General features: G+C 37.8%; 2 protein-coding genes across 2 annotated transcripts in view; both read right to left on the minus strand.

Annotated features, from left to right (window-relative positions):
* Positions 1-24,000, minus strand: part of LOC144973357 (uncharacterized) — a 439,718-nt gene that overhangs the window by 41,836 nt on the left and 373,882 nt on the right. The window lies entirely within an intron of this gene.
* The window catches only part of LOC144973986 (sperm-tail PG-rich repeat-containing protein 2-like), a 196,465-nt gene continuing 190,940 nt past the window's right edge, over positions 18,476-24,000 (minus strand). The window contains exon 14 of the mRNA XM_078916873.1: positions 18,476-18,983. Coding sequence (XP_078772999.1) covers positions 18,849-18,983 — 135 coding nt within the window. The 3' untranslated portion in view covers positions 18,476-18,848. The remainder of the gene's footprint in view (positions 18,984-24,000) is intronic.

Raw genomic sequence — 24,000 nt, forward strand, 5'->3', positions numbered from 1 at the left:
GTAACACACATCACATTTATTAAAGCATCTCCAAGCACAAAGAATCACATCGGCAATCAATTTGACAACAAAACATCACTTCATCTCCTCAGTAAATAAATCTGTAATCATTTTAATAGCAGTTATTTATATTTATAAATACGACGAGAAGGATTTCTTGAAGCTAAAAGCTCGATAACAGGTCTGGATTAATCAATACGACAACAGCAGACCTGCCAATTTATGCGGCTATAATGTGGTCTACTGGTATGACACTCGCTTTCGGATCGAAAGGTCCTGGGTTTGAGCCTCGCTCGGTGCACAGTATAGTGCACAGCTTCTAGCGGCTATGTGGTCTAGTGGTATGGCACTCTTTCGGATCGGAAGGTCCTGGGTTCGAGCCTCGCGCTCGGCGCATAGCTGAGTCCTTGGAAAAGACTCTTTTCTCACATTCTCTCACAGTAATCAGGTGTAAAATGAGTCTACCTGGCCGTTAACAGCGTTGTCTCTGTCCGAAAAAATTGTATTATCGCTCAACACAGGCGTCCTACATGTTAAGTGTTGCTGTTGGCTAAGGGCCCCTTGTAAAGCTCTTTGAGCACTTTTAGTGGATATTGCGATGTATAAAAGCTCATTTTTTAAATTAAAAAAATTTACTTGAAAATTTAAAATTTCGTAGTTTTCCGAGGGAAGAAATAGAAGTCACTATAATTACCTTTACAAATTAATTTTTTACCCTTAACAGTATTAAATATGCCTTCAAAACTCTGAATAGATGCTGTGGCACCAAAGTTTTCTTTCTCACACGTTGTATTTAATCAAAAAATCTATTATGTATTTCTGCTGTTGAAGCCAAAAATCCGTATTTTTACGAATTTTTCATAGTAGTTGGCAGGCCTGCAGCTGCTTAACTCCCTTTCTTTGTTGTTTGTAAACAGTCGTGCACAAATAGCTTATCAAACAGAAGCAAGAATAAATAACCTTTTTTTTTTATAAATCCTTATGACAGTACGGGGGCGAAAAAGCTGATTGGTTAAGGCATTGCACTGTTTTTTCCTTGGGCAAGATTACCCCCCCCCCCCCCACACACACACACATACAATTTGTTCACTTGGACAACATGGGTCATTCCTGTTGACATCAGACATCTTGTTTGATGAATATCTTTATTCCTTCATGGAATACCTAGGCGACGGTATCTTATTATGAATGTCATGGCGGAATGGCATAATTTATTTTTAAAAAATTAAGAGTGTAAAAAAAAAAAGAAATTGAGCGCAATATCCACTGAAATGTGCTCAAAGCGCTTTACAAGGGGTCCCTGGTCAACAGCAACATTTAACATGTAGGACGGGACATGACGCCTGTTAGGCGATATTACAATACTTCGGACAAAGACAACGCTGTTAACGGTCAGGTACTCATTTTACACCTGAGTACGGTGAGAAAATATGAGGAAAGAGCCTTTTCCAAGGACTCAACTATGCGCCGAGCGCGAGGCTCGAACCCAGCACTTCCGATCCGAAAGAGTGTCATACCACTAGACCACATAGCCGCTAGAAGCTGTGGACTGTAAAAATTAATAAACAAAATTGAATATGAGAGGTTTTAAAAGGAACAAGAAACCAAACCCATGACGTTTCATCCTCAAAACCCTTCTTCAGCAAATAACCAAAAATATATCATAATATTGTATATAAAAACATTAATAAATACGTAATAACCACGTAGAAAATTATTCATTTGGGGAAGCGTGGCTCAGCGGTACGGTCTTTGCTTCGTACCTGCGCTGTGTGGCCTTGCTTGAGCAAGTCACCTCGCCCTGGCTCAATTTGCGGCGCTGCACTGAGACGGTCACCTGATCGTTCTCAGTCCAATCAACGTTTCGGGCGCTAAATTCTTTTAAACCAAGTTCTCTCCCTTTTATTTGGATCTAATTTTATAATATACTATCTAATCTTTAAATTAAAAAAAAAATATTGGTATGGACAGAAGAAGGGTTTTAAGCCCGAAAAAGCCCGTGTTTTGTATTTATTGATTTTTGAACATCTGTTTTAGATATTCATTTCATGCATAATCCTGTTATCGAAATTTCATTTCCTGGTTTTTGAAGAGTTAAATGCCCACACGTGCGGTATAAAATTATGAAGGAATAATAAATGAGATACATCAGATACACATGGTATCCACACGATATCCACATGATATCCAAACGATATCCACATGATATCCACACGATATCCACACGATATGCACCTGGGCGGCCGCCAAATTAATCAATGAAATTTCATTGGATTTATTATGGTGAAATATGAACGTTATTTTCCGGGGAGGATACGATTCGTAAATGCCTTACCTTGTCACACAAACGTCAATTGAGCTGAAATAGATAGCGATGAAGACCTCCAAAGAACAATCTTTCAAAATGATATATAAATGATATAAGGTACAGATAGATTGGTTGACTTTAAGAAAAGTTGATTTTATCCATTATTAATAGAACACACTTAGATAAAGAACAGAAAATTTTCCACCCTCTCACTGGAAAATCCTATCATTTCTTATTAAATACGTAAAACTTGAATAATGTTTTGAACGCGTTGAATAAAAAAAATTATTCAACGATTGTAGAATATTTGTGCACATTTTATTGTGTGAAATAAGGTGTAGAATACAGCTGATTAGTAATTAAAAATAATCTTTTGGTGCGCATGAATACAAATCCAACTTTTTTATTTTTTGGGTCAAATTGTCATTCAAGCAAAAGAAAAAAGATACAAATTATGGTGAATAGAAGTACTACTATTACCATACTATTTTGTTACGATATTTCATTATAATAATAATAATAATTATTATTATTATTATTATTATTATTATTATTATTATTATTATTATTATTATTATTATTATTATTATTATTATTATTATTATTATTATTATTATTATTATTATTATTATTATTTTGGTATTGATTAAACTCGTTATATTTTTATCGTGCAATAACACGTACTCTCAAGCCCGTTGTGTTATTGTGCACGAGATTAAATAACTCTTGAGTATTGAGTAACGAGGAACCCTCTGGACGAGATACTAGAAAGTCTTTGTGACCCCATCAAACATGACATTGTGAATCACCAGACTCATGACTAAACTTCTCGACCACATACGTTGTTGTTAAGTAAGAATATAATAAGATTCTTTCACCTCTTTGTATTTAATAAACAAGTTATTCTTATCCTGCCCAAATAACACAACGAGCTTGCTAAGTTACTGTGCGTCATTACGAAGGAAGTGACGTCACGACTGTTGAGTAAACAAACGTTTGACCAAAAAATAACAAACAAACAAACAAACAAACAAACAAACAAACAAACAAACAAAATAAATCAAAACAAAAGATTTTTTTTTAAATGTGTGGATATTTATCCATTTTCGAATGATAAAATTTGTAAAAATCGGTAGGGGGTAGGGGCAGGTGTGTCAAGACGAAGGACGACACGCGACACGCAATATGAAGTATGATTACACCAGACACTTGAGAGCTTCTTCTACAGGCTGATTGAGTGTGTGTGTGTGTGTGTGTGTGTGTGTGTGTGTGTGTGTGTGTGCGGAAAGCCAATCATTCAGCCAGGGGTACTTGAGTCAGGAGTTCCTTTGAAACATGGAACAAACACAAAATTATCGAGGTTAGGTGGAGTTAGGAAATAGAACAAAGGATGATAGAACAATATGAAGAGCGGTAATGACAATGTCACATGATGGAAGAGGAGTATTCGTGTTGAGATTTCGGTCCGTTTAAATGGAAACCCCCAGAAACTTTGCTTATTTGGGAAATCTAAAAAAAAAGTTGGTGTTTTGGAAATTCAAAAGCCAGAAAGGTATTGTATTTTTAAAATGTTCAAGAAACAGTGGGTTTTTGGGGTTCGAACAGGGGGAAGGGTGTTTGGGGTTCGAACAGGGGGAAGGGTGTTTGGGGTTCGAACAGGGGGAAGGGTGTTCCTCACTCAGGATAATTTTTTTTTGTCTCTTAAAAATGAAAAAAAAAAAAGAAAAAAAAAAACCAACAAAAAGTAATGGTAGATAGACCAGTGTAGGGGCAGGGAAAACATTCTAACAACAATACTGTCAAGGCAGGGTTTGTTATAAAATAATTTTTTAAAACCCGACTTTAAAACAAAGAAGTAATGAATACGGAATAATGTCTCATTGCAAAATACTGGTTCCAATTTCCATGGAAGTGTGAAATAAGTCTTTCGATAGGACTTGATGCATACATACCTCATGTAACTGATCTTCTGGTTTCAGAGAGATGGCATCTTAATTTCTATCCTAAATAAATGCTGGTTTTCAATAAAGGGCATCCATCCTCACTCTTATACGCCCCATTGTCATATAAAAATCTGCCAATACATCCTGCTACTAAAATAGTTATGTCACCTTACGTCTCAATGTTATGTAACCGATTCATTCTTTGTCCTCCGTAGGAGAACTGTATAAACACTTCCAATGAGTTTTGAACCGGAAGAGAAGAAGGTGTGACGTCAAGACTTATGCTTCCCCTTATCATTATATTATCGTTTGTCTTTTGGGATTGCATACGATTTTAACAGGATAATAACAATGTATGAAGTGATTAGGAAAGTGCCAGAAGACAATAGAGAATTTAAAAATATCGCGGCGGCGATGGGGGCTCGAACCCACGACCTTACTGGTACGACAACTCCGCCTGGCCGCCGGGGAAAGCGTAACTCTGCCGTATGAGCTATCCACCACTCATAAACAAAAGTGGTTTCAAACTCTATGTCTATCTTGAGCCACATTTTAACAAGGCACTTTTGTAATAAGGGAAAGCAGGGAAGTGGATAGATGAAAAAACTTACTCACCAGAAAATAAATCCCTTGGCAAACAAAACAAAACAAAAAAAAAAAAAAAAGAAAGAAAGAAAAAACAAAAACAAATCACTCAATTATTCTTGAATTTGGGGAAAAACCTTGAAAATTTTCTAAATATATAAATGGCATTACCATAATGGAACAGTTTTGTTGTTTTTTCTTCAATCCTTCAGAATAGATTTTAAGGACTGGGGTAAAATGATCACATTGTTCTGAGGTCAAAGATTTCAATGTGGCTGAGAATAAAAAAATAAAAAGATCAGTTTTATATAGTGAGTAGTCACAGCTCTTTTGTGTTTTGAACAGGTGAGTAATCTATGTTTTAAATGAATGAAGATGAAGGCACAAACAGCCGACTGTTTGCTATTGTTTTGAGATGGCCAACTGGGTGATTATTTCTCACGGTAATAAATTATCTCTCTATTTCTATCTCTCTTTCTCTCTCACTCACTCACCCTTTCTCACTCTCTCTCTCACCCTCTCTCTCTTTCTCCCTCACTCTCTCTTTCACTCTCTCTCTATCTCTCCCTCACTCTCTCTCCCTCATCCTCTCCCACTCTCTCCCTCACTCTCTCCCTCTCTCTCTCTCTCTCGCTCTCTCTCTCTCTCTCCCCTCGCTCTATATATATATATATATATATATATATATATATATATATATATATATATATATATATATATTTCGGACTATAAACGTTTCACAATACAAATAATTTTGTGTATTGACACGATTGATCTGCAAGTAGAAAAAGTGAGTATCTTACTTAAGCGCATAATATCAAATTTCACTCCAAGCAGAAATTCTTTTTTCAAGCATTTGGCATCGCATCGGATCTCAACGAGGGGATTTTGTAAAGAGAGGAAAGATGGAAGGTGTGAACACTTTAAAGTAACTCAAGTGAAGAGAAACTATTTGGCAAACCACATATCACTCAATTATGAAAAGGAGAATATGTAAAAAAATGAATAACAACAGCTTCTTTTTTTTATGAGAAAAAAAAATGCAAACTTGAAACGTAAAAAAAAAATAAAATAAATAAATTAAAATTCCCTTTATTCATCCCCATGGGGAAATTTTTGTGGAATAGCCCAGGCGTTAGCCGCAGAGCAGCGCCGCAAAGTGAGTTAGGGCGAGATGACTTGCTCAAGGCCACATAGTGCAGCAGCGGGTGATCGAACTCGGTACATTTCGGATACGAACCAAAGACCGTACGCTGAGCCACGCTGAGCCACATATTTCGGAGTCACCCTTCTTTAGCTTGAGACAAAAACAGTAACAGTTTATATCCAGAGAGATTTTAAAAATAAAATGAAAGAAAAAAAAGACGAAAAGAAAAACACAGAAGTAGGAGTATTTATATAGCGCAATACCCACAAAACGCACTCAAAGCCCTTTACAAGGGGACCTTAGCTAACAGCAACACTTAATGTGTAGAGCAAGACATGACTCCTTTTAGGCGATATTACAGGGGGGAGGGGGTCGAGAAGAGACAACGTTGTGACCGGCCAGGTACTCATTTTACACCTAAAGACGGTGAGGAAATATGAGAAAATGACTTTTTCAAGGACTCAACTATGTGCTGCTCAGAGCGGAGTCCGAAGGCGAGTGTCATATCACTAGACCACATGGCCGCAATCAAATAGAAATTAAAAAAAAAAGAATAAACGGTGTATCCGAGAAAGAAACAAGCATGGTCATTAGTTTGAGTTCAAAGATCACACAGAATGCCTGAAAACATCGTCCCCGATAGACTGGAATTTGAGGAAAATATTTTCCCGATGTGACGGTTCCCACGTATTCGTTCCCATCCAAGGCAGACGACAATATGACGTCATCTGCGATCGAAGTGTACAGGTGGAACCTGCTGTGTTCATTAAAAAGCTTCTTTATTCATTGATTGGGGTGGGGGTAAGGGGGGGGGGGGAGTGGAAGAAGGAAGGGGGGAGGAGGGGGTCGGAAAAAAAATAATGGAAGATGAGGAGGAGAAGAGAGAAAGCTATTCTTCTGAAGACGGCGGGGCATTGAATTGGGTAGTGCTTATTGCTATGAGTATTCTAGAAAACTCGGCTTCGAACTCCACTTCAAATGCAGACATTAAGAAATTAAGGAGCAGGCACTGGTGTAAGATAAAGATCTGAACAAATGCGTATGAAAGGTGCCATACAAAGCAAGAATGAAAATTATAAGAAAAAAAAAACCATCCCAAAAAATCAGTCGACCTCGACTGGGGATCGAATGAGGCTTTGGAACTCTTTGGTTCCGATTATCTCATTTAAAGAAAGAAATAAAGTTCCGCCATTTCCGCCACGACACCATAAGATCCGTCGCCTAGGTATTCCATGAAGGAATATAGATAATCCATCAAACTGGATGTCTGATGTTAATAGGAATCATCCATATTGTCTCAGTGCATTTGAAGAAAGGTGGAATAAATCTCAAACAAAAATACATGCATAATGATGGTGCTGTGAGATTATAGAATTCAAAGAGAACAGGCTCTCGTTTGTGACTCAGTACGGGGTACTTCCATCTCAAATGATATTATTATGTATTTAACATTTTACTGTAGATCAGACATTTCTAGTGCGACGAAAAAGTAGTAGAAATACGAATATTTGGCTCCAGCAACAGAACAACATTCGCTGCCTACTTGATATATCAAATAGTCGTCGTTTCCAAGGGAAAATAAGAAAAATCCACTTTAAATAGCTTTAGAAATAAACAACTTGCTCTCAGCATGATCCACAAATGCTCCCATATTCTCAATAAGGTTCCGAGGAACTAAACGTTCCTTTTCAACAAGATCTATTCCGTCAAAGAGGAGAATGCAGTTCTGTAGCTGGAGCCAAAAATTCGCATTTCTATGGATTTACCGTAGTACAAGGCAGGTCTGGTTATGTCAAATACTCGCATAATCCATCAAACTGGATGTCTGATGTTAATAGGAATCATCCATGTTGTCTCAGTGCATTTGAAGAAAGGTGGAATAAATCTCAAACAAAAATACATGCATAATGATGGTGCTGTGAGATTATAGAATTCAAAGAGAACAGGCTCTCGTTTGTGACTCAGTACGGGGTACTTCCATCTCAAATGATATTATTATGTATTTAACATTTTACTGTAGATCAGACATTTCTAGTGCGACGAAAAAGTAGTAGAAATACGAATATTTGGCTCCAGCAACAGAACAACATTCGCTGCCTACTTGATATATCAAATAGTCGTCGTTTCCAAGGGAAAATAAGAAAAATCCACTTTAAATAGCTTTAGAAATAAACAACTTGCTCTCAGCATGATCCAAAATGCTCCCATATTCTCAATAAGGTCCCGAGGAACTAAACGTTCCTTTTCAACAAGATCTATTCCGTCAAAGAGGAGAATGCAGTTCTGTAGCTGGAGCCAAAAATTCGCATTTCTATGGATTTACCGTAGTACAAGGCAGGTCTGGTTATGTCAAATACTCGCTATCCCGGGACTTCAAGGAATTCCCAGATTTGAGCGTTTTTGATATGATGAGAGGGAGTAAAACCGATTGATAGTTGGAGGAAGATTTTTTGGCCAAAATCTATAAAATGTGTTTTAAAAAGAAAAAAAAATCGCAACGTGAGCTTTTAATGGAGAGCTGAGTGTCGACAACTTCTTATATTTTATAGAGAAAAAAAACACATACCCGCCTATGAATACTTACAATAATCGGATAACGCACTCGATAACTGGTTTTGATGACAAGGGTTGAGTCAATTGTGGGTAACTGTGAATTAATGGTGATGAACTGATAGAAATGGGCGGAGGTGCTAATCGTTCTCTCTATCTCTCTCTCTCTCTCTCTCTCTCTCTCTGGGTGTGTGTGTGTGTGTGTGTTTGTTTGTGTGTGTCTGTGTGTGTGTCACTCTATCTATCTATCTCTTTCTCTCTATCTCTATCGATTCATCTCTATCTATCCCTCTCCCTCTCTCTTTCTCTCTCCCTCCCTCTCCTCCCATCTTTCTCCCGCCCTCTCTCTCTCTCACCCTCTCCCCTCTCTCTCTCTCTCTCTCTCTCCTCTCCTCTCTCTCTCTCTCTCTCTCTCTCTCTATATAATATATAATATATATATATATATATATATATATATATGTAGTCTATTGCAAAGTACTTTCCGCCAGATATATAATGTATGCATGGATTAAAGCGTCCCTAGCTCTTGCTCCTGACAGGCACACATCATCTCACACAACGGCAACTTCTTTACGCCCTTTCGCAACGGCACCATAAGATCCCGTCGCCTAGGCATTCCACGAAGGAATATAGGTAATCCATCAAACAGGATGTCTAATGTCAAACATGTGGTCCAAGTGAGCAAATTGGGGTTAATAATCTTGCTCCAGGAGGAAAAAAAAACTGAAAGTGGCTGAAGAGGGGCTCGAACCAGGGTCCTTTCGGATCGCAGTGCAATCACCTTAATCACTCGGCCACTTCGTCCCCATACTCGGCTACTCACTTTCACCAATATCAACATCTAATCCATTTTCACCGTTATCTCTGTCGTTATCAACCCGTTATCCAAATAATCGGATAACTGGATAACCGGATACCCAATCCGTTCGATACTCTCGTGACATCACCAAACACAAGATACCCAGCAGTCATTAACATAATCCCATCAACTGGACTAGGTACAATTTGGCCATACAATGACAAAACACTTGTTTTTATCCCTTTCTTTTTGACCAGAAAACATTTACGCCAAAATTTATCGATCGATGAAATTAATCTCCACCCCCCCCCCCCCCCCCTCTCTCTCTCTCTCTCTCTCTCTCTGTCTCTCTCTCTCTCTCTCTCTCTCTCTCTCTCTCTCTCTCTCTCTCTCTCTCTCTCTCTATTTGGTTTGAGACTTTTTGGCAAGATTTGTTGCGATCTTAGTCAACAAGATACCCTATATTTAACAAAAAGTTTTCTGGCCAAATTTGAAAAAAGGTGTGTTTAACCAGAGCACGGCAGAGTTATTTACTTTGGCTGTTCCCGTGATGACACTATGTCCACACTGGCATCGATGGTGACCATTAACTTTTCGATTCACATCCGTCTGTCGTACTCTGGAAAAACCTATATTTTAAAATTTGGCCAGAAAACTCTTCCTTCAAATATCGATCGATTTAAATAACCCTCATCTTGGCAAAAACTCTCAAACCTGGGACTTAATAGAAGTCCCAGGTTTGAGAGTTTTGCCAAGATGAGGGTCATTTAAATCGATCGATATTTGAAGGAAGAGTTTTCTGGCCAAATTTTAAAATATGTGTTTTTCCTGAGTACGCCAGGAAGCCGATGCAACCACCGATAACCAATATGGCTTTGTCAATAGGATGACATGCTTATTGCCTTATCTCATTCCACAGGCAAAGTGAATGCAAATTTTACGCCCACGATACGGAACAGCAACCCCAATAAATAGTAACGCGTACTGATTTCAAATTGACAACAACAAAAAATAATTATGACGTCAGATTATAAAGCGTAAATTTCACCAAAGAAATATTATATTCTTTAAAAAGAAGTATCATTAAAGTGCTTTTATACATGTCTTTTATTCAAATGATATAACGAAAACCGAATCGACTGAGGGGTAGAATAAACGATACTGTTATTTCTTATCCAAATTATTTATTTTTGATACACAAAATTGAATATTACAAAATTGTAATATCGCCTAAAAGGCGTCATGTACCGTCCTACATGTTAAATGTTGCTGTTGACCAGGGACCCCTTGTTAATCGCTTTGAGTACTTTTAGTGGATATTGCGCTATATAAAATCTCAAATTAATTAAATGTTAATTTAATTTTTAATTTAGTGTCACAATATACGATTCTTACACTCTTGTGTTTTGGAATTCGAACTTTGTTCCCAATGTCAACTTGCAAGCTCGTGCAGCGATTGGGAACACGTCCGGAATTCCAAAAAGGTAAGAATCGTATATTGTAACACTAAATTAAAAATTAAATGAACATTTAATTAATTTTAGCTTTTATATAGCGCAATATCCACTAAACGTACTCAAAGCGATTAACAAGGAGTCCCTGGTCAACAGCAACATTTAACATGTAGGACGGTACATGACGCCTTTTAGGCGATATTACAATTTTTTAATATTCAATTTTGTTTATCAAAAATAAAAACATTTCAGTATGGGTGAAGTCAGTGGAGCTCCCTTGTCCGCACTAATACTAACGAAAGAGTGAAAATGGAGGGGCTTCCTATGGGAATAATACAGACAATGGATGTATCGGGTACAAACCCTTCATCAGCATAACAATGCACAAATACATGTGGGGGGGGGGGGGGAAAAAAAATAAAATGCAAAATAACTTCTATCGCATAGGACGGATAATTTAACTACTTGTTTTCGATTCCACGACAAATAAAAAAAATAAATCAATCAATCAATAACAAACAAACAAACAAACAAACAAACAAACAAACAATCAAACAAAACAATCATTCAGGACAATGAAGACGTTATCTAGGTAAAATAAATTAGACAATGCTTCCTATCCTTTAGATAGGACTATAGACGATTGCAAAGAGTATTTATTAGTGTAAAGCGCTTTGAACACGTTTAGTTGATATTGCGTTATGTCAATGCTTAAGTTATTTTTTATTTTAATGCTCTACGAACATAACACCAGACTGAAGAGACGGGTCACTTGATACTATTTTCTATCCAAGTAACACAGTCCGTATAATTAAGCTTTATAATCGAGCTTTTATATATAGCGCAATGTCCACTAAATGTGCTCAATGCGCTTTACAAGGGGTCACTGGTCAACAGCAACATTTAACATGTAGGACGGGACATGATGTCTGTTAGGCGATATTATACCATTTTTTTCTGACAGTGACAACGCTGTTAATGGCCAGGTGCTCATTTTACACCTAAGTACGGTGAGAGAATGTGAGTAAAGAGCCTTCTCCAAGGACTTAACTATGCGCCGAGTGAGGCTCGACCCAGGACCTTCTGACCCGAAAGCGAGTGTGATACCACTAGACCACATAGCCGTATGATATCCCCTACTGCCTACCGATTGAAGAATTCGAGAAGCCAAGTAAGACTTAGAGCCAAAAACCACACAGAGTAACGGCACACTATCTCCACTCATCAAACATGGACAACCCATTCATTGCCACCAATTTTGGCCAAAAACATTATTTATATTATTATATTATTTTGGCCAGAAAAAAACCCAAAACAAATCAATAATTTTTTTTTTAATTAGAGCATTTATATAGTGCAATATCCACTAAACGTGCTCAAAGCGCTTTACTTAGCTTTATAATGTTTGTAACATGTTGGAGCGTAAACAATTTCTGGCCAAATTATATATTAATTTTAGCTTGTTTTGTTTGGAGTTGAGCCAAACTTACTGACCGCTAGCTACCATTACGAATATCTTCCCCGCGGAACAACAAGTCATAATAGATTGAAACCTCAGCAAACACAGATTATCGCCGGCGCTGCACACTTATTAGCTTAGTGGAAATCACAGAATAAAGACTTAGAACACGGGGCAATGCTGATAAGGCTAAGCCACGTCATACAAGTCACCCTATTATCGAGTAGATATGAATTCACGAGGATTTTATCTATTAGCCTCAATAGATAGAATGCGCTTGGCCAAGGAGTTCACAACATTGCCATCCGGAAGTATAACGGACCAACACACAAACTCTGTGTAACCATGAACTTTTATAGTCTGGTTAATACAGTTTAGTGAGAACAACTCACAAACGCGGATGGCAAAAACAATAACAAAGGCCTGAGTGACGTCATCTGCATACTATCTATAGCCACTATAATGGTAACAACACCACTATAATGCCGTACTCTGGAATAACCCATATTTAAAAATTTGGCCAGAAAACTCGTCCTTCAAATATCAATCGATTTAAATGACCCTCATCTTGGCAAAAACAATCAAACCTGGGAACTAAGAAAAAAGAGTGTGTTTTTTTATAAGATGAGGGTCATTTAAATTGATCGATATTTGAAGGACGAGTTTTCTGGCCAAATTTTTAAAAATGGGGTTTTCAAGAGTACGGTAGTATAGCCACTGCCACTGGTATGGGTTCTCTGAGAAAAAAAGAACCCACTTTTTATTCTACAAATTTTGGCTAGAAAACTGGACATTCAAATGTCAGTGGATTAAAGTGACCCTCATTTTGTCAAAAGCTTTCAAACCTGGGACGTCATTGAACCTTTACTGAAGTCCCAGGTTTTAGAGTTTGTGACTTGATGAAGGTCATTATAGTTAGATTTTTAGATCGATCTTTGAAGGACAGTTTTCTGGCCAAAGTTTCGTGCGGCGATGTTGTCTAGTGGTATGACACTCGCTTTCGTATCGGAAGGTCCTGGGTTCGAGCCTCGATCCGCGCATAGTTGAGTCCTTGAAGAATACTCTTTACTCACATTCTCTCACCGTACTCAGGTGTAAAATGAGTACCTGGCCACTAACAGCGTTGTCTCTGTCCGAAAAAACATTGTAATATCGCCTAACAGGCGTCATGTCCCGTCCTACATGTTAAATGTTGCTGTTGGCCAGGGACCCCTTGTAAAGCGCTTTGGGCACATTTAGTGGATATTGCACCTTATACAAGCTCGATTAATTCATTTTTTAAATAGTTTTTTTCAATTAAAAAAAACAGAGTTTGGCATTAATATTATGGTATTAATTCCGCCATGATCTTGATGCAGGAAATGGAGTTTAATTGAGCATATTAATTGAGCATTTATATAGCGCAATATCAACTTACCGTGCTCAATGCGCTTTACAAGGGGTCCCTGGTCAACAGCAACATTTAACATGTTGGACGAGACATGACGCATGTTAGGCGATATTACAATTTTTCGGACAAAGACAACGCTGTTAACGGCCAGGTACTCATTTTACACCTGAGTACGGTGAGAGAATGTGAGTAAAGAGTCTTTTCCAAGGACTCAACTATGCGCCGAGCGAGGCTCGAACCCAGGACCTTCCGATCCGAAAGCGAGTGTCATACCACTAGACCACATAGGAGTTTAAAATATTACGAGAATCAAAAACTTAAAGTTAATTATTATATTAGATGGGAACCTGCAATATTTGAGGAGAATCAAAGGCTATTACGATCAGGAACTCACCTATCTTAATTATTATACAACTATGTATGTCGTGGACATGAACATAGATCGAGACTAATCTTTTGAGCTATCAACGATCAAAATAGGTCCGGTAATAAAATCTGTCTGTAGGTGCGCGCAAGTTAATCTGGCAACATGGTCAACCAGATAGCAATTCCCAACATCAAATGACCGATCATTATGTCCTAGCAGATTTTATAAAGAATCATTTGAATCAACGGGTGCCAGAGTTACCTTTAATTCAAAAATAATTGCAAGTTACTCGCATATCAATTTGTAAAAATAAATAGCATTATTCCAGCCCTCTCATTGGAAAACCCCATCATTTCTTAGTAAATACGTATTCGTTGAATAATGCTTTGAAGGCGTGGAATAAAAGAATTAATTCAACGATTGCAGAATATTTTCGCACATTTTATTGGTGTGAAATTAGGTGTAAAAGAAAGCTGATTGGTAATTAAAAATAATCTTTTGGTACGCATGAATACAAATCCAAGGTTTTTAAATTTTGGGTCAAATTGTCATTCAAGCAGAAAAGAAAGATACACATTAGATTTATTTAGTTATATAATAGTTCGTTGTGTTATTGGGCACGATAAAAAATAACTCGTTTAATAATTACAAAGAGATGAAAGAGTCGTATATTATATTTTTTTGATTTTGTATTATTTTGGATCGTCTGCAGCCGCCTGAGCTGAGTGTTGGTGGTAATGTTGTTGGTGATGATGGTGGTGTATGTGGTGTTGTTGTTGTTGTGGCTGTTGATGATGGTGACTTATGTGTTGTTGTTGATGATGGTGGTAGTGGTCGTGTTATTTGTAGAGTTGATGGTAGTGATGGTGTTAGTGGTAATGCTGCTGTTGACGGGTGGTGTATGTTGTTGTTGTTGTTGGTGGTGGTGGTGGTTGTGGTATTATTGTAGAGTTGGTGGTAGTGATGGTGTAAGTGGTAATGTTGCTGTTAACGGTGGTGGTGTATTTGTTGTTGTTGTTGTTGGTGGTGGTGGTGGTTGTGGTGTTATTTGTAGAGTTGGTGGTAGCGATGGTGTTAGTGGTAATGTCGCTGTTGACGGGTGGTGTATGTTGTTGTTGTTGTTGGTGGTGGTGGTGGTTGTGGTGTTATTTGTAGAGTTGGTGGTAGCGATGGTGTTAGTGGTAATGTCGCTGTTGACAATTGTGGTGTATGTGGTGTTGGTCGTGGTGATATTGATGATGTTTGCTAGAATACAAATTATGCCATTGCTTGAAGCTCGAAGAAGTAAAAACGATGAAAAAGAACTAGAATCATCGATTCTATCGAATCTCCATTATTATTAATTTATTTATTCGCTAGAATAATTATTTTAAAAATTATGGCCTTCCGCCACGACATCATAAGATAGGGTATCCTCGCCTTGGCTTTCCACGAATCATATTATCCTTTTCACCCGCTCAGATCAATGTTTATAGATAGTGTGCGCTTGGCTAAGAATATCACAACATTGCCATCCGGAAATATAACGGACCAACACACAAAACTATTTGTAACCATGAACCTTTATAGTCTGGTTAATACAATTACTCACAAACGTGGATGGCAAAAAAAAAACAATAACAAAGACCGGAGTGAAGTCAATTTATGTTTAAAATCTACAGATAGTATGCACTTGGCTAAGAAACTCATAACATTGCCATCCGGAAGTATAACTGACCAACACACAAGACTGTGTGTAACCTTGAACGTGCATAGTCAGTTTAATACGGTTTAGTGAGAATTACTCATAAACGCAGATGGCAAAAACCAAAAACAAAGACCTGAGTGATGTCAATTTCATTATATCTATAAACGTTCGAGATTACACATGGTTTTCTGTGTTGGTACGTTTTATAATATATCCGGCTGGAGGATATTGTGAGTATTTTACCTAGACGCATTGCGACAGTAGTTCGTATCGTCCAAGGTACGTAACAATTTAGATGGGTGGAGCAGATAACAATAATATTATATATATGTTAAGGGTGGGGTTTGGGGGGGGGGGGGGGGTTATAGAAACACATGGCCCTTCCAGTAAACTGGTCTATTACTGGGTTTATACAATAAGCCAAACCTACCCCGTAATACAGTTTGTCTGTCCTAATTATTCATTGGCTTCTCTTGTAGACCCCATTTGCCGTCCGTTACTCAGTAAGAGAAGAAAAGAAAAAGTAAATAATTAAAAATTTTGGCCTGAAAACTCGTCCTTATCATCGATTAAAAGCTCTATAACCTGGGACTTCAATGAAGTGACTTTTAAGGAAGTCCCAGTTTTGAGAGTTTTTTGACTAGATTAGGGTCATTTTGATCGATCATTTGAAGGATGAGTTTTCTGGCCAAACCTTTAAAATGTGTTATTTCATAGTAGGGCACAGTATATCAAGATAATCCTGACTGCGATATTATGGCTTTGTTTATCAATTCTTGGACGTAACTTTGAATCACTGACCGTAGTGTAGCCATCGTTAACTTATATATTCTGACACTAGAACCGTAGCCATCGTTATTTATAGCCTGACACTGAAACCCAAAAAGACTGGCATTTTGACGTCATTATTTGGTTTTTCCACCGCTTAGTGAGTTATTAGTAGTGCTCATGGAAACAAGTGGTCCAATTGGTTGAACTATTGAATACAACTCACGATTTGTTTTCTCTTGTGGCCAAAGACTGGCATTTTGACGTCATTTTTTTTTTTGGTCATTGTCAGGCAATAAGTTAACGATGGCTACGCTAGAACCCTCTAGGAATTATAGTTTGACGTCATTTTTTAGGTTTGTGCACCGTCTGGTGAGTTGTCGTTAGTAGAGCTCAAGGAAACAAGTGATTCCATTGGTTGAACTATTGAATACAGCTCACGATTTGTTATCTTTTTGTGGCCAAAGACTTGTCTTTTGACGTCATTTTTTGGTCAGTGTCAGGCTATAGACAGTATGCGCTTGGCTAAGAAGCTCATAACATTGCCATCCGGAAGTATAACGGACCAACACACAAAATTGTGTGTATCCATGAACGTTTATAGTCAGGTTAATACAGTTCAGTGAGCATTACTCGTAAACGCGGATGGCAAAAAGCAATACCAAAGACCTGAGTGACGTCAACTTCATACCATCTATAAGTTAACGATAGCTACGCACTGACACGGGAAATAAGGGGGGACTACTCTAGCATACTCTGTAAAAAAAACAAAAACAAAAAAAAACAAAAAAAAAAACACATATTTAAAATTTTGGCCAGAAAACTCGTCCTGATGTTTCAGGTTTGAGATTTTTGATAAGATAAGAATCATTTTTATCGATCGATATTTGTCGGTTGGTTAAAATTAATTTCATCTCTAATCAAACCTGAAACTTCACGAACATCACAAGGCATAAGAAACAACACGACTCAACATGCAATTGTAAGAATAATAACAATTCATGATGTCAGCTTTATTTTCCATTCTAGATGTAGAAAAAAAAAAAAACAAGTCAATAGCTAAAAGAATTCTCATTTCTTTCAAGACGAGTGATGACAACATTAAATATACCGTGTAATAATACATGTATGTCAATAACACTATCCTTGATTTAAAAGATAAATAAATAAATAAATAGATAGATAGATAGATAAATAAATAAATAAATAAATAAATAAATAAATAAATAAATGAATAAATAAATAAATAAAACAGATAGAATGAAGCTTGCCTAGAACTATTCATTTCACATAGCCGCTAAACTTCGCGATTAATCATCAAATCCCATAAAAGTTTGCATCTATAAATAGAATTGTAATTGAAAGTTTTAAAAACGACATTTAGCACAATGACGTCATTGATGACGCTAATCTGAACGCAATCGATTAACGTCAAGCAAAAATATTAAAATAATAATTGTCCTATTATATTTTCCACGGCCAAATTCACCGACATTGTCGAAAACCTCAAAAAATCATGTCGAAGAAATCAGACTAGAATAATATGAATTCATTCTTTCTTGTTTTGTTGGTATGTTTGTGTGTTGGTTTGTTTGTTTGTTTGTTTGTTTGATTGTTTACATTTATTTTGTTAACAACAATGCATCGTTTTAGTTTCTTTATTAAAAGGAAGAAAGAAAATAAAAAGACAGCCGACGATTAAGAATGATAATAAAAAATGTTGTTGTGCTTTTAAAAGATATACGAAGGGCAATTATGTAACAGTCACGATCATTTTTTGACTAATTTTCATTGCATAATTAGATATTATAGTCTATACAGTTCCTCCTCAAATACATTCATATATAACAATTCAAGGTTAAGATCGTCTTCACAATAATCATCTTCATCACTATCGTAATCATCCTCATTGCAGTCAGTCATTATCATCAACCTGACCGTAATCGTCACTATAAGGTTTTATACAACCATCATCATCATCATCATCTTCATCATCAGCATCATTCATCATCATCATCATTATTTTCATCATCATCATCATCATCATCATCATCATCATCATCATCATCATCATCATCATCATCATCATCACCATCGTAATCATCCTCATTGCAGTCAGTCATTATCATCAACCTGACCGTAATCGTCACTATAAGGTTATACAACCATCATCATCATCATCTTTTTATCATCACCATCATCATCATCATCATCATCATCATCATCATCATTGTCATCATCTTTAACTTTTTCATCAATAGCATTTATCATCACAATTATTTTGCCTCAGCACGATCAACCTCCTCCTCCTCCTCCTCTTCCTCCACCACCACCACAACCACCTCCTCTTCCTCCTCCTCCTCCTCCTCCTCATGACCATCATCATAATTACACGCCCAAGAGGAAAGCGTGTTTGGTGTTGGCCAGTGCATTGCCAGGGTTGTCCAGTGCGGGCATGACAGGGTTGTTGAGCGTATGGTTGAAGGTTCCTTTCAGCACCGTGTCTTGCTGCAAGGGGGATAACTGTAGAAATAGAAATTGAGAGAAAGAGATGGACACGTTATTATGACGTCACTAGATACGTTGTGATGACTGAAAGGGGGGGGGGGGGAGGATGAAAGGTTATTAACATAAAACTGCCAAAGTCTGAAAAAACACAATTTAAAAATTTGGCCATCATCATCATCATCATCATCATCATCATCATCATCATCATCATCATCATCATCATCATCATCATCATCATCATCATCATCATCATCATCATTTGTAAGAGTCCCGTTACAGTCCGTGGTTCCCAGGCAAATGTCTAGCTTACCCAACGCTTTGTTTTTGTTTTTCCCTCACAAGGAATAAACTCTAGATAAATAAATATTCCATCCAACCATGGCTGGAATTAACCCCCCAAAATAATTCTGTGACAACAATAAACCAACATCCCAGGATTCCATTATCATCAAAGACTATAAATTTATAACACACGAGAGAACACAACGATATTAGCGAGTTAACGAGGACGATTCCCGAACATCAACAATCGACCAACGACGAGGAAGAAAACCAGGATATTATTATGTCAACAGACGTCGTCATACGACACCGGTTAACTTGCTTGCTACCCTTTAGATAGGAAGCTAGTCTATCGCAAAGTACTTTCCGCCAGACCTAACAGACCCAGCTACCTAGTCACTGCTGGGTGGACAGAGGGTGGAAAAAATATCGACTGAATGAAGCCGAGATCGATCTCGGTTCCCTTTGATCGTGAAGCGAGTGCTCTACCAACTGAGCTATCGGGACCTCGGTTGTGAGTTATGAGTCATCTAAATTCCTGGAGATTTGACGTAAAGTTTTGGTTAAAAATAGCATAAAGGTGTTTTGTAAGAGTGCACCAGAAGACAACCATTTACTGCACCCACACAGACACCCACACCCACAGACAAACACACCCACAGACAAACACACCCACAGACACACACACACCCACAGAGACACACACCCACAAACACACACACAGACACACACACACACACACACACACACATGGCCCCTTTGGGATGAGTCGTAAAAACGCATTGTGTCTCCCACTAATATAAATCTGGGCGCCATAAAGCACGCATGGAAAAATCCTGCAATGCTCAAAAGTGATGAGATCAAGAAGACCGTTTGGTAGAGAAGCTGGGATAGTCAATAGTCGATTGGCGTGTCTGGCCCAGGGAAAAATCATCGTTATACCAAAATATCTTCTCTTTTCACAAGTCGAGCAAAGGATGTATTTTTCATTCATTCATTCTTCAGTAAATTGATTTTATTCAATAATAAAAGTGAAAAAAACCTATAAAATTTCATAACTCTTCCCAATGAAATGTGTCTTAGAATTTCTCTCGAAATAACCAAAACGACTCCAGCGGTAGCCGCAGTGCAACGCCCCAAAATGAGCGAACGGGGGCTAAATATTTGTTTTGCCCAAGGAAAAAAAAGATATGCTGACGTGCGGGCTAAATTTTTAAAATGCCAAATAAATAGTCAAAAATGTTTTTAAAAAGCAAAATAAAACTTAAACCTTTTTATATGGAGTGGAAGTAAAAATTTGTGAACAAAATGAAACAATGTGGGGTTTTTTAGAGTGCAAGGGATTGTATCCTCCCGCTCATCACCTGCAATTCGTCATCGAAAGCTCCCAAAGTAGCTTAACAACCATTCTACAGTAATAAAAACATACTTTTAACAACTTTAATCGTGAGCTTTTATATAGCTAGGGCAATGACCACTAAATGTGCTCAAAACACGTCACAAAAGTGTCCGTCTGATCGTCAGCAACGCGTAACATGTAGAACGAGACATGACTGACGCCTGTTATGCGATATTCTAAATTTATTTGACAGAAACAACGCCGTTAACGACCAGGTACTTTTTTTACACCTCAGTACAATGAGAACCCAGGACCATCCGATCCGAAAGGGAGTGCCATACCACTAGACCACGACATAGCCGCACAATTTTGACCAGAAAACTCGTTCATCAAATATCGATGGATTACAATAAGCCTCATCTCGTCAGAAACCCAAACCTGGGATTTTGATGAAGTCTACGCGGTAAAGTTCCAGAATTGAGTTGTTTCTTTTTTTCTGGTTTTTTTTTTTTTGTTTTGTTTTGTTTTGTTTTGTTTTATTTTGTTTTGCTTTTTTTGTTTGTTTTTTTTTTGTTTTTTTTTTTTTTTTTTTTTTTTTTTTGTTGTTTTTTTTTTTTTTTTTACAAGATGGGGGTCATTAAAATCGATTGATATAATTTGATTAATTTGAAGGACGAGTTTTCTGGCCAAAACTTTCACAACATGTATTTTCAGAATATTATGACAGTTTTGTTCCATCAATTTTATGCTGTCTGTTCATAAAAGCACCAGAATTAATTGAAACTATTTATTGGTTGTCATAACGATGGAAGGGGCGGGGGGAAATCTTTCATGATGGTAAAAGAATGAATAGTGACTATTTGATTGTTATTATCGGTGGTGGTGGTGGGAGGGGAAAAAAAAAAGGGGGGGGGGGGGGCGGAGAGTTGGGGAGAAAATCTTTGATCTCCAAAGTCTCTTCTTTTGTACCGTTATTTTATTCCATTGACTTAAGGATTCCATTTCACGGATCATTGACCACGACCACACAAACAAACAAACACACTGGTAACCTGCTTTGGCCTTCTTTCTACATCACGGCCATTATTGGACATAAAAGCGAAAGTTATCTCCGATGATTCCAGTGTGTGTGTGTGTGTGTGTGTGTGTGTGTGTGTGTGTGTGTGTGTGGCTAAATAAGATTTACCCTACAAAGCCAAAACACCATATTTACAATTTGGTCAGAAAGCTCTTGATTCATAAATCTATTGATTAAAAATATTTTGATTCATAAATCTTTTGATTAAAGATATTTAAAAAAATAATTAAAAGTGAGCTTTTATATAGCGCAATATCCACTAATCATGTTCAAGGCGCTTTACAACACTAAGAATCTCTGACCAACAGCAACACGTAACATGTAGAACGAGACATGACTGACGCCTGTTAGGCGATATTACATTTTTTCAGACAGACAACACTGTTAAGGAGCAGGGACGTTAGTACGGTGAGAGAATGTGAGTAAGAGCAAGGACTAAACTACGCGCCGAGCGGGGCTCGAACCCACTACCATCCGATCTGAAAGTGAGTGTAATACCACTAGACCACATAGCTGCATGAAAACGAAAGTTATCTCCAATGACTCCTTGACTCCAATGACTATTAAAAAGATTATTTCGAGGTGATTTTTCAAGACTTTTATGATGACTCGGAATTGAACATTTTTAGAAAAGTTGAGGGCCCTTTTTTAAAAAAAATCAATCGCTATACGCAACAAAAGCTTCCTAGTCATAATGTAAAAAAAAAGTGTTTTTTCAAAGGTTTACATTACAGCTCTTATGTTAGCCTAGTTTTTATTACCGTTGATTGTGTGTGTGCTCAGTTCATATCATCATTGGATTGCTTTGTCTTCTAAACGTTTTTTTTTTTTTTTCTCTTCTGCTGATTCTATTGTTGTATTGGGAGTGGCGATTGGGTGTTTGGATGCCAGGACGCGAGACTTGAAAGAGACAGAGAGAGAGCGTCCATTAAATAGAAGTCATTAATCTCTTAAAGATCATGTTTAGCCCGGTTTCTGTTACGCGTGTGAATATGATGAGGTAAGAGTCCGGACAGGTCAATCACCTCAAAAGTGTGTAAATGTGACTCATATATGAGATAACACTACGAAACAAATAACGTTTCGGCCCTTCGCCTTCGTCAGGAGACAAACAACAAAACACAAAGATGTAAGGTTACAAAATATCACATTTTGTCAAATGTGGAAACAATGTAAATGTATGGAGAGGGTGTTAGATGTGTATGCAAGAGGAGGCACAAGAGAAGGGAAAGGGGGATGAATGGAAGAGAGAGAAAGAGAGAGAGAGAGAGAGAGAGAGAGAGAGAGAAAGAGAGAGAGATGGGATATTTATGTGTTTGTGTGCGTGTGTGTGTATAAATAGCCTTTTATCCACTAAATTTACTCAACGAGCTTTACAAGTTATGGTTCCTAGCCAACAGCCACACTTAACACTTAACTCCCTCCCCCTTTCTCTTTTTGCATCTCTCTCTCTCTCTCTCTCTCTCTCCTCTCCTCTCTCTCTCTCTCTCCTCTCTCTCTCATCTCTCTCCCCCTCCCCCCCTCCTCTCCTCCCCTCCCCCCCCCCCCCCCCCCCCCCCCCCCCCCCCCCCCCCCCCCCCCCCCCCCCCCGCCTCTCTCCAATCACACAGATTGCTATACAACACCCACCCCACCATCATCATCAAGAGAACGAATCCCCCCCCCCCTCCCCACCACCACCACCACCACGACAAGATGATTAGCCTCTACGACGTCATCGGAGATTAACGCTAAGACCTGGCACCCCGTCGTCAGACACAACAACGTGCGTACTCCTTACGTTACGTACATTTCACTCACGAGTGCACGTGCAAGCCTTGAATTAAAAATGGCGACATCGCGATTTGGGGTGTGGATTATTTTTCTATGTTTGAACCTTTAAATAAAAAGATTTTCCTGTTCCAATAGACTATTAACAACTTAACAAGCCATATTCTGAAAATAAACATGTATTTAAAAATTTGGCCAGAAAACTCGATCTTCAAACATCGATCGATTTAAATGACTCTCATCTTGGCAAAAACACTCAAACCTGGTACTCCACAAAGTCTTCTTTAAGTCCCAAGTTTGAAAGTTTTTTGCCAAGATGAAGGTCGTTAAATCAATCGATATTTGAAGGACCAGTTTTCTGGCCATATTTTTAATGCATGTTTTTCCAGAGTACCTACGGCAGTTTATGGTTAACAAAATATTTTTTTTTGGGTGTTATATATATCTATATTTTACTTGTTCAAATATGATACACAGATCTCCCAAGGTGTTGGGTCGTTGGGAACAGCAGTCATTTTTAACGTAACTACACATAGGCGCTATTCATGGAAATCAATAAAGTT

This window comes from Berghia stephanieae, chromosome 5, assembly GCF_034508935.2.
Source record: "Berghia stephanieae isolate SIO BIC M18660-M18661 chromosome 5, UCSD_Bste_1.3, whole genome shotgun sequence".
Taxonomy (NCBI): Eukaryota; Metazoa; Mollusca; class Gastropoda; order Nudibranchia; family Aeolidiidae; genus Berghia; species Berghia stephanieae.